At 36.2% G+C, this 15070-nt stretch overlaps 1 protein-coding gene across 2 annotated transcripts in view; it reads left to right on the forward strand.

The window, feature by feature from the left end:
* LOC121860746 (SLAIN motif-containing protein 2-like) overlaps nt 1-9875 on the forward strand; it is a 51991-nt gene extending 42116 nt beyond the window's left edge. Inside the window, exon 9 of one of the 2 annotated variants that reach the window (XM_042358084.1) lies at nt 329-9875. In XM_042358084.1, the coding sequence (XP_042214018.1) occupies nt 329-350 (22 nt within the window). In that variant the 3' untranslated portion in view covers nt 351-9875. Of the gene's footprint in view, nt 1-3 lie in introns of both variants that reach the window. The other variant, XM_042358082.1, reaches the window with a different exon arrangement.
* The last annotated feature ends 5195 nt before the right edge of the window (nt 9876-15070 follow it).

The raw sequence follows: 15070 nt of genomic DNA on the forward strand, positions 1-15070 counted from the left end.
CAGGTCAGGCATAGCTCAGCCCAGGTTCCAGGCACCAGCCCAGGATGACTGGAGGGATGGTTGCTTTTGAACCAGCCTGGACAGTAGCCACACACCCAGGTTATGTGATTTGTCTCGGGGACTCTCGGGATCGGCCACTGGACTCATACAGGCTGTCATTGTTATAAGCTAAAGATGCCAAGATTCTAATCCAAACACAAAATTTTTTGTTACCTTGTAGGTGATATTCCATCGAGTATACTTGTAATGCAATTGTTAATTAAATTTAACACTTTATGTTTTTACTCATATAGTGAATTATATTCTACAAGAGTTCTGACATTTCCAGATGGAGGTCAGGTGCCCTCTAGTATATGAAATCATGGTTATATTAAGCTGTTGATTTGGTGCTGTGGCTGAGAGCCACAATGGACATTGGTGCATAGGTCACATTCGTAAGTACTTTTATCTGTAATATTATCTCAAGTAGAATTATAGTACTTACCCATGACCTGGTGATTGCATAGAGCTAGTGAGAACTTTATACCATAACTGGTATTGCAATATTTGTATAATCGACAGACATACTACAAGAAAAATGTATAATGAGAAGTACCAAGTAGTCAGAGCCATAGATGGCGATTCCTACATATGACAGACCAGTGCTCATAATATCCCAAGGGAGTAGAAATTAGGCTGCAATGTGGCAACATTGTGATACCCCAGTGGTCTTTGACCGCACATTCCAACTCTTCCTGGCCTTTTGGCTGGACCCTTTTAGCTGCTGACAATAGTGAGGCCTTCCTTCACCTGCATCGGACTGTCTGATAGTCCTTGTAAGATGACAGGTATGATGCAAAACATTCACTTTATTACGTCTTTGATTACACAGGTGTAGGGGCTTTAAATAACTTTGCTTCTTATAAAGCTTTAAGCAATAAGTATTTCTAATCTATGCTATGTTTTGGATGATAATAATTTCTGAAATAATTCATAAATTGTAAGTTTCATCAGGAAGATTAAAATTATCCTTTGGACTTCCAACCAATTATGATACAACACTTGGACAATAGTTGAAGCAAAGAGCCATTCGTATCCTCGCTGACACCTACATGACCAATGAGCTTTAGTGCAACTTAATTGTAGTACCTGCTAATTTATACCATAATGACCAATAGGCTTTTAGGGAGAGTAAGAAAACCACAAGGTATAGCTGTAAGCTTTGGAGATGATTTGCAAGCTGTAATTTAGCTTGCTATTACCCTCTTAATTTATCATTTATGGTAAGTTAGTTGGCAAAATGTTAAACTGTGACCAAGTGTTGGGTCAGCATTGTGGATGTAACGGCAGGAAGAGGGCGACCATTGCAGCACCAAGGGCGTACTTCAAACAATTTTTTGTGGGGAGCCTCTGTTATACCTTATCTTTCATTAATATTAAGATAGTTGAGATTCTCAGGTTTTCAGTGAGTTGTTTTTCAGCTATAAGGGGAATCTTTTAAGCAACTTTGTTATTGGTACTTGATAAGTATTGATTTGGCTACTGAATCATTCACACCTGCGACAGTGTATCTGAGTTAAGAATTCCACACAATCTGATGCTTGGAGACATGTTCTTCACAGTGTGATCCTGGGAGACATGTTCTGCACAGTGTGATCCTGGGAGACATGTTCTTCACAGTGTGATCCTGGGAGACATGTTCTGCACAGTGTGATGCTGGGAGACATGTTCTGCACAGTGTGATGCTGGGAGACATGTTCTGCACAGTGTGATCCTGGGAGACATGTTCTGCACAGTGTGATGCTGGGAGACATGTTCTGCACAGTGTGATGCTGGGAGACATGTTCTGCACAGTGTGATCCTGGGAGACATGTTCCATAAACCTTTCCAAAATGTAATGATATAACTCATACTAATTATTGTTGTTGTTGAATTATTTTATTATTTAAGAACTGAGATGAGTTTAAAAATATTTGGCCCAAAACAGTTGGCCATGTCAAACCTCTCTCCACTGGTGAAAGGATTTGAGTTGAGTTAATTGTTGGAAACACACCTTGATCTTACCTTCAAAGAGTGTATTCACTATGAAAAGGATTTCATTACTCTTGTCATTGGCTTTGCATTAGGTTCTTCAATAAATGACTTCATTGATATAGATAAGCTTCAGGAACTGAAAATTCAATAATTCGTCCTTTATCCCTCCCAAAATAAAATAAATTTCAAGTGCTCTTCTGCACTAACATAGCATCCATATGGGTTACCTGTTTGTTTTATAGCACTGTTGCAGATAGTGATTTCCCTGTGACATCCCCTTTTAAAATTTCCACTCAGTTGCTGTTGGCAGAGCTTTAGTACTTCATTAAAAGTTTTTAGTGTCAGTTTCCTCTCTCTCTCTTCCTTATTCTTTTTCTTTGCAAAGTGACAGCCTTTTGAATAATTGAGTTCATTCAATTGCTGGTGGAGGAGTCTGGGAAATCCATTTCGTATTTGAGCTTCATACGAGTATTCATTCGGCTGTTTTAATTGGTCATTTTCTTATCTCTGCACAGTCACTTCCTTTTTGACAGTCTGTGGTGGTGAAGGCTAGTACTTCACTTTCTGTAGTGAGTGTTAGTTTCCTTCTGCTTTTTTAATTGTCATCACTTTCCCTGTGCATAGTCGCTACCTTTCTAACGTCCATGGTGGCGGAAGCTCAGTATTTTCGGTTAAGAGTGTGTTTCTCCCTCCTTATGCAGGTTAGTCCATGTAGAATCTGCTCCATAAAATATGGTGCCTTTATTACCTTCAACCTAGAGTGTTCTGGTCTCACACATCTAACTTGTTTCGTTTTCATTCATGTACTGTACTGAACATCATTGAGTTTAGCTTATATTGTGTTTCTAATTATTTGTCCCTATTGCCTGGCAAAGACTTGAAGGGATAATATGTTTTGAACAGTAAAGAAATTGAATTATAAAATTCATATATTTATGGACCATAAAAGTTGTATATTTAAATGATAATTTATTTTTGCTTATTATTTAGTCAGTTTTGACTAACTTGTCATTTAGATTTTATTCAAAGTTATTTTTTTTTTTTTTTATTGATAAACTAAAATTTTGGCTAATTTTAATGATTATAAAGATTTTTAAAATGATCATGTGAAAGTCTTACCTATTCCAGTAAGCTTTGTATCCATCGTGTGAATGATTAGCCACGTCCTAAACAAACTGCCTTAAATTCAAATCGAGCTCTACTTATGGTGATATATGCATCATGTATAGACATTTTTATAAGGCTGACAATGATTAGTAAAAACAAATGTATGACAGTTACATTAGGTAATATACAGTAGACTTCTTATCAGCTCGTGTAAACCTAACATGATCTTCACTATGGTGATGTAGTGGCATCTGCAGACACCGGGATGGAGTAATATAGCGGTGGGGATGGATATGAATATGTTAAAGGAGGTTAGTGAGGAAGGAAGATGGGGGTAACTTAGAGATGGGGTAAAGAAACAGAGTGGCCAAGGGACAAAGTGGTCACTGGTCAAAATGGTTGAGGGTGAGCAAAGGCTGTGGGACAGAGTGGCCAAGAGACAGAGTGTGACTGAGAGAGGGTTGAAAATGTCTGTATCTCAGGAGTTGTGCAATGATTTAGTGTTAAAGAGGAGACTATGACGTATTTACCGTGTTGGATAATAGTAGATGGCTCATTGGATATAGGTAGTCTCCATGTTTCCTGTGCACACACACACACACACACACACACACACACACACACACACACAGCAGGAGATGTCAGCACCAAAAAGAATTCTGTCATTACTTGATTAATGATAAGTTAACTATTTCCTGTAGTGGAAATAGGGAAATGATATTAGTGTCAACGTGGGCTTCCTTACTGGTTAGTGGGAAATGGTTCATTGGCTGTAGCTTGACTGTGCATTATATAGTTATCTCTCCCAAACACTGTGTCCTTATACATGCTCTTCCTTTACCTCATATTGGAAAAGTCATTTGAAACATAAGATGAACTTCACTTATTGGAGAGCTAAGTAATACACAAAAGGCTTTCAGCTAATATGAAATTAAGTCCCAAATACTTATACTGTACAGCATAAGTTATCAAAATAATTAGTTGGATAAGAAATCTGATTGATTGGTAAACTAGTTTTATTTCCCATGTTCATTGAAGATGGCAACATTAAATATTCAAAAGATAACTCGGGTATAAATTTGTATCTGTTTTGACTCGACCAACAGGTCTTCAACACTACTGACAATATTTTGACTTATGAACCTATAATCATCATACCTCTCTCAATTTTGTTTGGGATGGAGCAAAAGGTGTAAAAATCACAATGGAAGTGGGAGATGATAGGGGAGTTGGGTGCAAGACAAAAACAGAAAGTAACAAGTCAGGTCTATAAGAACAAAAGTGTAAATACAGTACACACATATTTACTTGATTTTTTCTCTCGTTAACATGCAAAATATTTAATAATTATTGAGTGTTTGTTGTACTCTCCATCTTTTTTAATACCTTTCATGGCTAACAGTCATATAAGCTATAATATTTCCAGTGCAAAACATAATTTGAGAATTTCCAAAAAGGTGGAGGTGAGATCATGACACATTTGGCAATCAGAAGCATCGCTGATAGATAGAGACTATAGTTCTAGCTAGACAAGGAACTGCAGAAAATTTTTACCTTTTGTTCCTATGAGTGAATGTCCCCTATTGTGATGGTGAAGCTGTATGGCTCTTGTATGAGGCAGAGCATATGTTTATGATTCATTGTCGTTTGTGTCCTTCTCCTCCTCCTCTCTACCTCCTCTTTCTCTTTACCTCCTCTATCTCCTTCTCTTTATCCCCTATTTACATCCTCCTCCTCTCCCTACTTTTTTTTTTTTTTACATTTCATAATAGACTGACTTGTTTATGCCATAGTCAGAGACAAAATTCAGGCTTCCTATTATTTTTGCCTAAACCTCTTTATTTGCATGACAGTCTCAGGGTTGATATAGTAGATGGTTAGGTCTGCCTTGAAACGTGTGATGATCACTGTCAGCAAAACCTGCCTACTAAGGCCGAGTACCCTGAATGCTATGCTGTATAAGTGTCACGGTGATGAGTTTTAGAGAGAACCATCTTAGGGAAAACATAAGTATTTTAGACAAGTCATTACTTTGCAACTCTTTGAGGATGACCTACTTCGAAAGAAATGAATGATTCTCAGTCATCCTTCTCTGATTATTTATGTGCTCTTTTGTATCATATCCAGTACAGTATTTTTGGTGGTAGCTCCTTAAAAGATGAATTTTACATAAACCATCTATGTTTGGGTAAATCAGTCTTGTTTTCACATTTTGACTCTTGTACCTGTAGTCCTTTTGTGGAAGTTTATGTCAAGAAACTTCCTTTACTTGTAGCTTCATTTTGAAGTAAATATCCTGTACGTAGACCTTTTACCTGGACTGGTCATTATGTTCTCTGTAGACTTACAATGTGCACTGATATCAAGTATTTGATAGTGGCAGTGCATGAATCGGATTCCTATTTTGTGTTAATTAAATTTTCTTAGTTCAAGGACTGTGATGGTTTGAATAGTTAAGTAAATATTTTTGTTTCTTAATGGAGGCTCCAGTTTATGTAATGTACATAATACTGCAATTAATTCTGTTCCTCCCAGATTACTCCATTAACGATCAAATTTTTTAACTAGGAATTAGTTGAGAAAGTTGGACCAGTACATAAGTGTAGACACAAGGGAAGGCTGAAGTTATTGTAAGGATGTCATTCGGCTCCTGTCAAGGGAGTGGATGAGACGGAACCCATGCTGTTGCTTGTTCATTTTCATTTGTGTAATTTCAATTTGATATGAAAAATTGGTGCAGTACAATGTGAAGCATTTATTTTCATAAATTCATGTAATTCCTTTTGTACTTAGCTGACTCATAAGGAAGTGCATGACACATAAGTCTCCCCTGTGTCTTGTATAAGTTGCCACTTGCTTGTATAGTTTAGCAGAAATGAATCATAAGTGCCAAGAGTGTCAGACTTACATGAGCTCATGTCCTCACTACATGAGGCAGAATTAATATTTTTCTTTTTTTCAAACATCACTCATTTTGGTCCTATTTTGTGAAGTATTTTGTTTCTTATGTAGTCACATGTACAATGTACATGAGATAAGATTTGATTGAAGTTACTGTAGTCCATTGGCTCTAAAATAAATTTGATATTATAAGTACAATAGACATTTGTGCCTTAGGTGAAAATTTGATTATGAATGTCATTGACACAATCACTGTCAGTATGTCAAATACATGGATGCAATCCCATTGATATGTTAAAACTGTGTAGTATGGTAGTCCCTTGTGTAGCGTGTGGATGACGCTAGCACCCGCTAGAGAATGCCAGATCTCCCCAGAATATATTAATAAGACAAGTGATAGTGTGTATATTATTTAAGGTACTTTTTCTCTACTATCATGATGATGGGGACTTGCAGTACTAGGTATTGTGATCCATAGTTCAGGTAGGTGGAAGGTGGACAGTGCCTGACAACAACATGAATGAGGCACAGGAGTGGATTGGAACAGCCTTGTCATACATCCTTTTCTATCTCTGTAAAATGTAGAATGTAAATAAGAATTTTTTGAGGTTACTTCATTGGATAGAACAATGCTAAGAATAAATTGTAATTATATTATGCCCTTTGTAATATTTTGAAACTATTTTTATTTATTTTTAATACTATAATTAATATTTTAGCCAAACTTGAACCCTTCAATAACTATTCATTTTAAGCAGTAAGTAGCAAGGATTTTCTAATGATTTGAGATGCATTAGAATAGGATAAGACTTCTGTATGCCATCTGTTATAACAATATTGTACTTGACTATATTTTTATCATGGCAGCTAATAATAGACAATGGAGGCAAACCAGATTATTACACGTGCAGTATACAAAATGTAGATGATTATCTTAATTCTGTGGCATATGCTTATCTATCTTTTGACTTGTGAATACAATTCACACAGGAACAGCCGATGTAATTCAAGGTAACTTACATCATTTCAAAGTTGGGGTGGGGTAAGGGAACAGACATCAGTTAACTTCTGTAAAGTAACGGAATCTCTCGTGCATGTGTCATGATATGAACTAGAAATAATTATTCATATTAATACTTGTAACATGTATTGAATGAGATGCATGGTGGACCTTGCATAAATACCTTCATACTTTTTATTTTATTATTAGTTGCCTTGCAAGATCTCTCAAACTTAGTTCTCCCATCTAACATACCTTTTGTCTTCCACCTTACCCCGCAATATTGTATACAGTACATATATTTTTCTTGGTTGCTGCATAATCAAAAAGTTTTTGCGTAATAGTTACTCTTGTGCTTGGTCGAGCACCTATCTGTACATCCATTTTCAAGTAATTAATATACCATGTAAAAAATAGGAAGCTTTGTGCATAATATCTCCATGCACGCCCGTCACTGCACATTTCCACACATTTGATAGTTAAAAATACAAAAGCACCATTTAGGAAGACATGCTGGGGAATCCCCATCAACACCCCCTTGTGTGAACCCCTACAGTGCATGTTTGTTGTGGCCCCATGGGTGGCTGATCCAATTCTAACCTTTATCAATATTTATGTGCTATTGTATTTCATGCATGCTCACTTTTTTCCAAGTTTTGACAACTTTCTCATTTTTGGTGTCAAATAGCCACAGGCTGCGACGCCAGATTTTTACCCAATCAATCAATCAATTGACAGCTTTCTTGTTCAGGATACAGTATACTGATTACATCCCCATTTTTCACTTTGTAGAATGGGCTTTGATCTTTCATTATTCTAAAGGTCATTTGTAGGTAAGTACAACTTGTATGGTCCATGTCACTCTACCAGTCAAGACTCTAAGATTGCCAAAATTTTATTGTACAATTTTTTATTTTCTCACTCTCAAAAGGCATCCTTTTTTGCAGTTGTAGCTAAAATGTGATAATGTACACTACCGTATATATATATACAGTGACCCCTCGGTTAACGAACTCATTCCGTTGTTTGGCCATGGAAAAATTTGAGACTGCATGCATTATGGTGTTACAGTACCTATAATTCTGGGACCAGTTTCTGTTTTACAAAATATTTTGTGTGTTGCTGGAAAGTTTACCCCACCAAATTATTTTCTATGCCTTATTTTCTTTTTACTTTAACCTCCTATTATATTTTTTAGAGTAACCAAATAAAAGTTTAAGTTGGTATTTTATTACTTGATTATTTCTCATTCTGGTCATGCATCCTCCATGGCAAAACCTCTTCACCTACTGTAACATCTGCTGTACTGTACAATTAAGTATGCATTTATGGGTGCTGCAACCCCTCTTCGTTCAAATATTATTTATGAATTTTAAATCTTCAATATTTATTAATTGCATTTCTTGGGTATTTAAAACTTCCAACCACTTACAAACTTTGTTACCGATAAACATCACAGAGATTATATTCTAGTTGAATATTTGATTTGTATTATTATTTATGTAGAATGTTCTTTGCATGTCCTCATGTCTGTACTCCATATTGATAAATTGTCTAAATCCCATAAACCCAGTGAATGGATCTAAATGTAGCTAATAAAAAAATTACTTATTGACTGTCTCTCAGGCTGTTTCCATTTGTATTAGGTCTGGCAACTTAGCATTTGCCAATGATAAATACACTAACTCCTTAAAGATAAACAGCTAAACATCCCCCCTAGATACCCTCTTTCTAGGTAACTGGTCATTTCCAGTTCTAATGTAACCTGTGATCTGTGAGCCTGACACCATATTGTAAACAGACCTATTTAATGCATTCTGTATGTAACCCCAAACATGTATAACCATTTTATCATTGACCCATGATCTCAAATGAATGTCATATCCTTTCTGTAATTCCCGCCTGATGGAAAATTGACTACTGTACTTACAGACCTGTTATCCTAAATGGAATTTATAATGTATTGAGCCCCTATCCATTGAGGACTCACTTCCTCATGGCGCCTTGCCCACTTAACTCCCATGACCCCCCCATGTAATATAGTCAATCAAAACAATACTGGAATCTTCAGCATTAGATTATAAACAAATAGTATATTCTGTGAATGATTTAATTTTTGCTGTACAGTATTTTGTTTTTATAGAAGGTGGTATGGACACAAGTATTATTAAGAATGTATTTAAATTTTTCCTTACTTTCTACTGTAATGTTCAGTGTCACATGATCTGAAGATATTGTAGTGGGATGAAATATCAAGACTGAGATAGTAATAACACTCATTTTAAAGCTACTGTACTGCTAAATTTCTAAAGAGGATCGAATGTGACCAGGAGATGTGGTTACCAGACTCTTGTGTTACATAACATTGGAGTAGCAAAAACAGATGCAGATATTATTTATCAGATGCTTCAGGTGTTACTGATAGGGTGTCCACAGTAACAAGTATGACAGTAGACAGTGACTGACGTATGTGGAGAAGATTCTGCATGTTATTGGTTACCAGATATGAGTTTGTTAAAGTAACACATTTTGACAGGATATGTTCCCTTACCCCCAAAATCACCTCTGACTTACCTACGGGGAACCAAGTGTCTTAGCACGAGTCCCACCACTAATATATCTAGTACGCTTGGTCTTATAATTATGGGAAATTTGGGCTAGGAGATGATTTATGACAGCTTCTTATTTATTTACTTCATAATTAGTGGTTGGTTCACTAATTTAATTGAATACTGTTGCTTATTGCATTCTAATTTTATAGTGTGTTTAATCATTTAAATAATGGATGCTTTGCAAATAGTTCTGTGTCTTCAGAATCTGAAGACCTGTTATTTTTAATAAAATCAATAGCTTATTGTTGTTTCTTATCCTAGTACAATAAAAACAGAAGAGTTAATTTAATGTTGTAATCACTTTAACTTGTTACATACAGTGTTCACTAGTTTTATTTACTGTACTTTCAAAGGTCAGCCATGCCACATGTTCTAAAGCTTGATGCTGTTCTACAATATATTGCTATTGTTTATAGTACGTATTGTGTATATAGTAATATGTTTCTTGTTGTATAAATAGTAATATCTTTAGAATTGATTTGGAGGACTGTCTTCGAAATGAGTGTGTGGAAGAAGTAGAAATGAGCCAACACACTGAACAATGTTTACCATTGATAGCAAATTCTATGTACTGTACAAGTATCCCTCACTATACAGTACAGTAAAATCCCCATAACTCAACACATGTGGGGCCGAGTAATCAAATTTGCTGACTTGTTAGTAATGAACCAATATGTTCTGTACAGTATATACAATGGGGTCTCATTTTGCACTGGGTCTTGTGTGCACGCTTGTCACTTATGCAATTGGTTGAAATGTGACCATAATTATAGCTTATGCAGAAGACCATTGGTAGCTGTATACTTGTTTAGGTTTTTTTTATATATAATTTTCACCACTTATCAGTACACTAACTGTTCGGGCAGTTGGTCCATCCAGTTTTAGCACATGAGGAAACCGGATTTTGGGAAACCTGTGTTGTTTGGTAGGGTCACACTGGTTAACACCCTTCTCACGTGTGTGGGCCAAGACCCGAACCCTTGGCATATTGGTGAGAGTTACATGTGTTACTTCCCTAAATTTAGTGATTTTAATCATTTAGTTATTGGACATTATAAGTGCATTCCATAAGTAATATATTGTACTGCAGTACAGTTCATTATAAAATAAGTGGTGCCGAGTACAATGGTTTTAAATTAGACAAATTTAGATTTAGGCGCAAAATAGGTAAACGTGGTTTGGAGATAGAGTAGTGGATGAATGGAACAAGCTAACAAACGTCATTTTGACTCGAATACGATGGATAGCTTCAAACATAGGTTGGATGGATATGAGCAATAGGGGTTGGGTGTAAATGGGACTGCCCAGTATGGGCCAATAGGCCCACTGCAGTTTCCTCCGTTCTTATGAATGAGATTTCCGGGTAATGAGACGACTCTCAAAGTAAAAAAAAATCCCTCATCCCTGGAATTTTCCAGGTAACGGAAAATTTTTCTCGGAATTTCCAAAATGATGCATTATTTCATCTCTCAAAGCCGGAAAAAATCCTTCATCCCTCAAATGTGACAGGTAATGGAAAAATATTCTCAGAAGTTCCGGAAATTGTGCATTACATTATCTCTCGAACCCGGATAAATATTCCCCATCTCCGGGATTTTCCGGACTGGGAATTTTTTTTTAAATTTACAGAATGTGCCCCCCTGAAAATCGTTCCTAAAATCGTTGTACAGTGAGTTCTGCTATAACGCGTGTTTTGATAACGCGAATTTGCTCTAACGCGATTTATGAATTCGGAACAATATTTGTATAACGCGAACGCTTGTTTGCTATAACGCGATTTTTGCTTACTATTTCTCCAATTTTGTGGTATTAACTGTCAATATGGTAAAGAAGAATATCTCCAAAAAGCGTTCTGATGATAGAATTCCCGGTGATTATCGTAAAAGAAAGGATATAACACTTGAAGAGAAGCTTGATGTTATCAACCTCAAAATCACCCTTCTCCCCCATCAAGTTACATTCATATTTTTTCAAGGTAAAGTGTTACATTTACTGTATGATTTCATTATTAGATACGAATGTAACATTTATTTAGACTGTGCTATCCTTTGTGTTAGGCTAACTACTAAATTTTTTCGATTTCGAGTAATCTGCACCAAACCCTATTTTCTCCATAAGCCTTGTTATTTCTATTACGCGATTTTCTATAACACGATATTTTACAAGAACACAATTATCGCGTTATAGCAGAACTACCTGTACAGTGGGGTATGCTATAACGAACGGATTCTACTACGAATATTCCTATAACGAACGGTTTTACCTATAAAATTGAGAATGCTATAACGAACGCAACTCCTACAACGAACGCGGATGAATATGGGACTATTTCGTCTGGCACATGAATATTTTTGTACCGTGGCTCACAACAAGAGCGTCAGGCGCCATATTGGTTCATTGTGTAGTCAGTGCTCCCCTGTCTGAACTTGTTGAAATTTCGTCTTTTGATGTGGAAATTCGTGTTATTTTTATAACTATTTTGTTATACAAGTGTACAATTGTAACACTGAATCGTCAAAAGCGAGTGAGAAAGCTAATAACCCTTGAAACTAAGAAAGAAATTATAAATAAACAGACAAAGTGCCTGTAAGACAGTCACCAAAGAGGGCTAGGAAGGATGACTCCTCTCCTTCCACCTCTTCTCCATATTCTCTCCTTCCCCCTCCTCCTCTGCCTCCTGTCCTGCATACTAACAACACTAAGGTAAGATTTAGTACCGTATTTTTTACAATTTCCGCAGAAATTTTTCAGTGTTAATTGGTTGTATTTGGGGGCCTGGGACGGATTAATCCTATAACGAACGAGATTCTAGAACCAATTAGATTCGTTATAGCATACCCCACTGTAGAGTAAAGGACTGGCAAGTACAGTACAATATAGCGATTTTAACACATGATAAAGGGCATTGCTTGTGTGGATTTCCAATGCACAGACATGTGCCAGCAGCTTTTTGTGAGTTGCAAAACATTTGCAAGAAGTAGAGTTCATAAGTGATTATTGTCTGTTTGAATACAGTATACAGTTGTACCCCACTTAACGCGGTCAATAGAACCCAGAGGGTCCCGCGTTAAGTGAAATCCGCGTTAAGTGAATAACAGAACATATGGGATTAATTCCAATAGAAACCAGCCCGACCCCCAAACTCCACTTTTTGAAGACACATAACTATGTTGTAGTAAAAATAACATCTTAATTTTATGATGGTACATGCACACAATTAATACTTAAGAGAAATAGAGAAATACAGTCGCCAAGTTAATGTCCATTCAAATAATGGACTCAACTCCCTCCCCCTCTTCTCACACTACACTGCTGGCTCTTCCCTCTGAGAAATTTTTTGGGGGAAAACCAGGTATAGTAATAAATAATACCTCAAACTAAAGTTAGGATAATATAATTGACATTGCTGGATTCCTTGTAAGACCAGGAATATTTTGAATATAAATGTCATATATTTTTCACAAAAGATAACATATTTACTCAGATTAAACATTTTATCTAAAATTTGTATGTCTAATGCAAAATATATGATGTTTATATTCAAAATGATCACCAAATTATAAGAATTCCAGCAATGTAAATTATATTCTGGCCGGGTAATTTGTATGAATTTTATGAGCTAAAACAGGCAGTCAGGCAGGGTGGCGGGTGGGGCAAATCTAAAAATAGCGTCTCGAGCCGGACACTCACCGCGTATATGTGGAAAAAATCCGTGTTAAGTGAAAGTTCAGCTCTGGCGAGGCACCGCGTATATGAAAAAATGCATTAAGTGAAACCGCGTTAGGCAGGGTAATACAGTGGGGTATGCTATAACGAACGGATCCTACTACGAATATTCCTATAACACGGTTTTACCTATAAAATTGAGAATGCTATAACGAACGAAAATCCTACAACGAACATTATTTAAATTTTTTTTCCCTAATTTATTGATTTTTATTACAAGTATTAATGATATTCTTTATTTCAGGGGTTTAGATGCATATGTATGCACTTTTTTACAATTTTTACAATTTTATATTATATTTTTCAGTGTTAAGTGGTTGTATTTGGGGGCCTGGAACGAACGAATCCTATAACGAACTAATGCTATAACGAACAAGGTTCTAGAACCAATTAGATTCGTTATAGCATACCCCACTGTACTGTATAGCCCCATTACCTTGATTATGATTATGTTTATTTAAACTTATTTTTATGTATAAGAAGTTATTGCAGTACAGTACTGTATTGTGTTCACACAATTTTATTTAATTAATATTGGTCAAATTAAATCCAAAGATTTGAGGTAATGGTTGTTAGATGCTGCTTCTTGTCACATGGGAACCAATGATATGGTATAGTGCTGGTTGATGGTCCTGATAGAATTGAAGGCTTAATGGTCCCTTATCAGTAACATAGCACTCTTCTCAGCTGCTTTCTTGAAAAGAATAATACACATGGTAGCATAAGTTTTATGAAGTAGATAACAAAATAAATAAAGTATAAATACATATACTGTACTGTACTGTAAAGAATAAATTTAATGTATCCATGCTGTTGCGTGATCTATTTGACAAAACATCTGCTACCACGTGCATTATTACTCGCGCTGCAGTTGGCTGGCCCCAACCCTGCAATTTATTGAGGTAAGTAGGAAGTCATTGATCACCTCAGGGAGTTGTAAACCTGCCTTGCCAGCTGTTCCCACCTTGTGTGTTGGTGTTAGGAAGGGCATCCAGCCACAAAACCTTGCTTCAACATGCCTAATGGCAATTGGGTCACCAGACTTGTGTGTATCCTCTGGTCTCTGCTGCATTTTCTGGGTTGGTGCCTTGGGTTTGTGGTTGTGAGCAGTGGGTAGGGCATCCCGTTTTGGTTTTTCCTAACAGCTGCCATCAGGTAAACAGTTACCCCATGCAGGATGGCCGTAAAATGATGATGATTATGATGATATGAACACAATACTGTACAGTACAGTACACGTACTTCTTTATTAACACTGTACAAGTAAATATAAATAAATGTAATCTAGGTATTGAATTATTTAGTCAGACAACAATTATTCATGAAATCTACTTCTCCCAGCTCACAAGAAGCTGCTGGGATGGAAACAAAATTATTTAACTTACTTTTAGGGAACACTAAACTTCTAAACGGATTATACAGTACAATACTATTTAAGTATTTTTCAATGTAAAGTATGCCTGCAATGATGTTTTCCTTATTTCATGATTTAAAAGATAAACATTCAACTGAGTTTGTGTGAGTGTCTGGAAGCAACACATGATGTAGTGCACTGACAGGCCAAGGGTAGCAAATGGATGACCCAATGGAGGATGATGTCCGATTTTCGAGTGTCTCTGGTTTTCTGAGATCCGGATTTGAGGGTCTATACCTGTAATTACCTATCCTAATATCTTAAATAATTAAATTTGTTTAGTAATGCTAATTATTC

Source organism: Homarus americanus, unplaced genomic scaffold (assembly GCF_018991925.1).
Source record: "Homarus americanus isolate GMGI-L3 unplaced genomic scaffold, GMGI_Hamer_2.0 scaffold23617, whole genome shotgun sequence".
NCBI lineage: Eukaryota > Metazoa > Arthropoda > Malacostraca > Decapoda > Nephropidae > Homarus > Homarus americanus.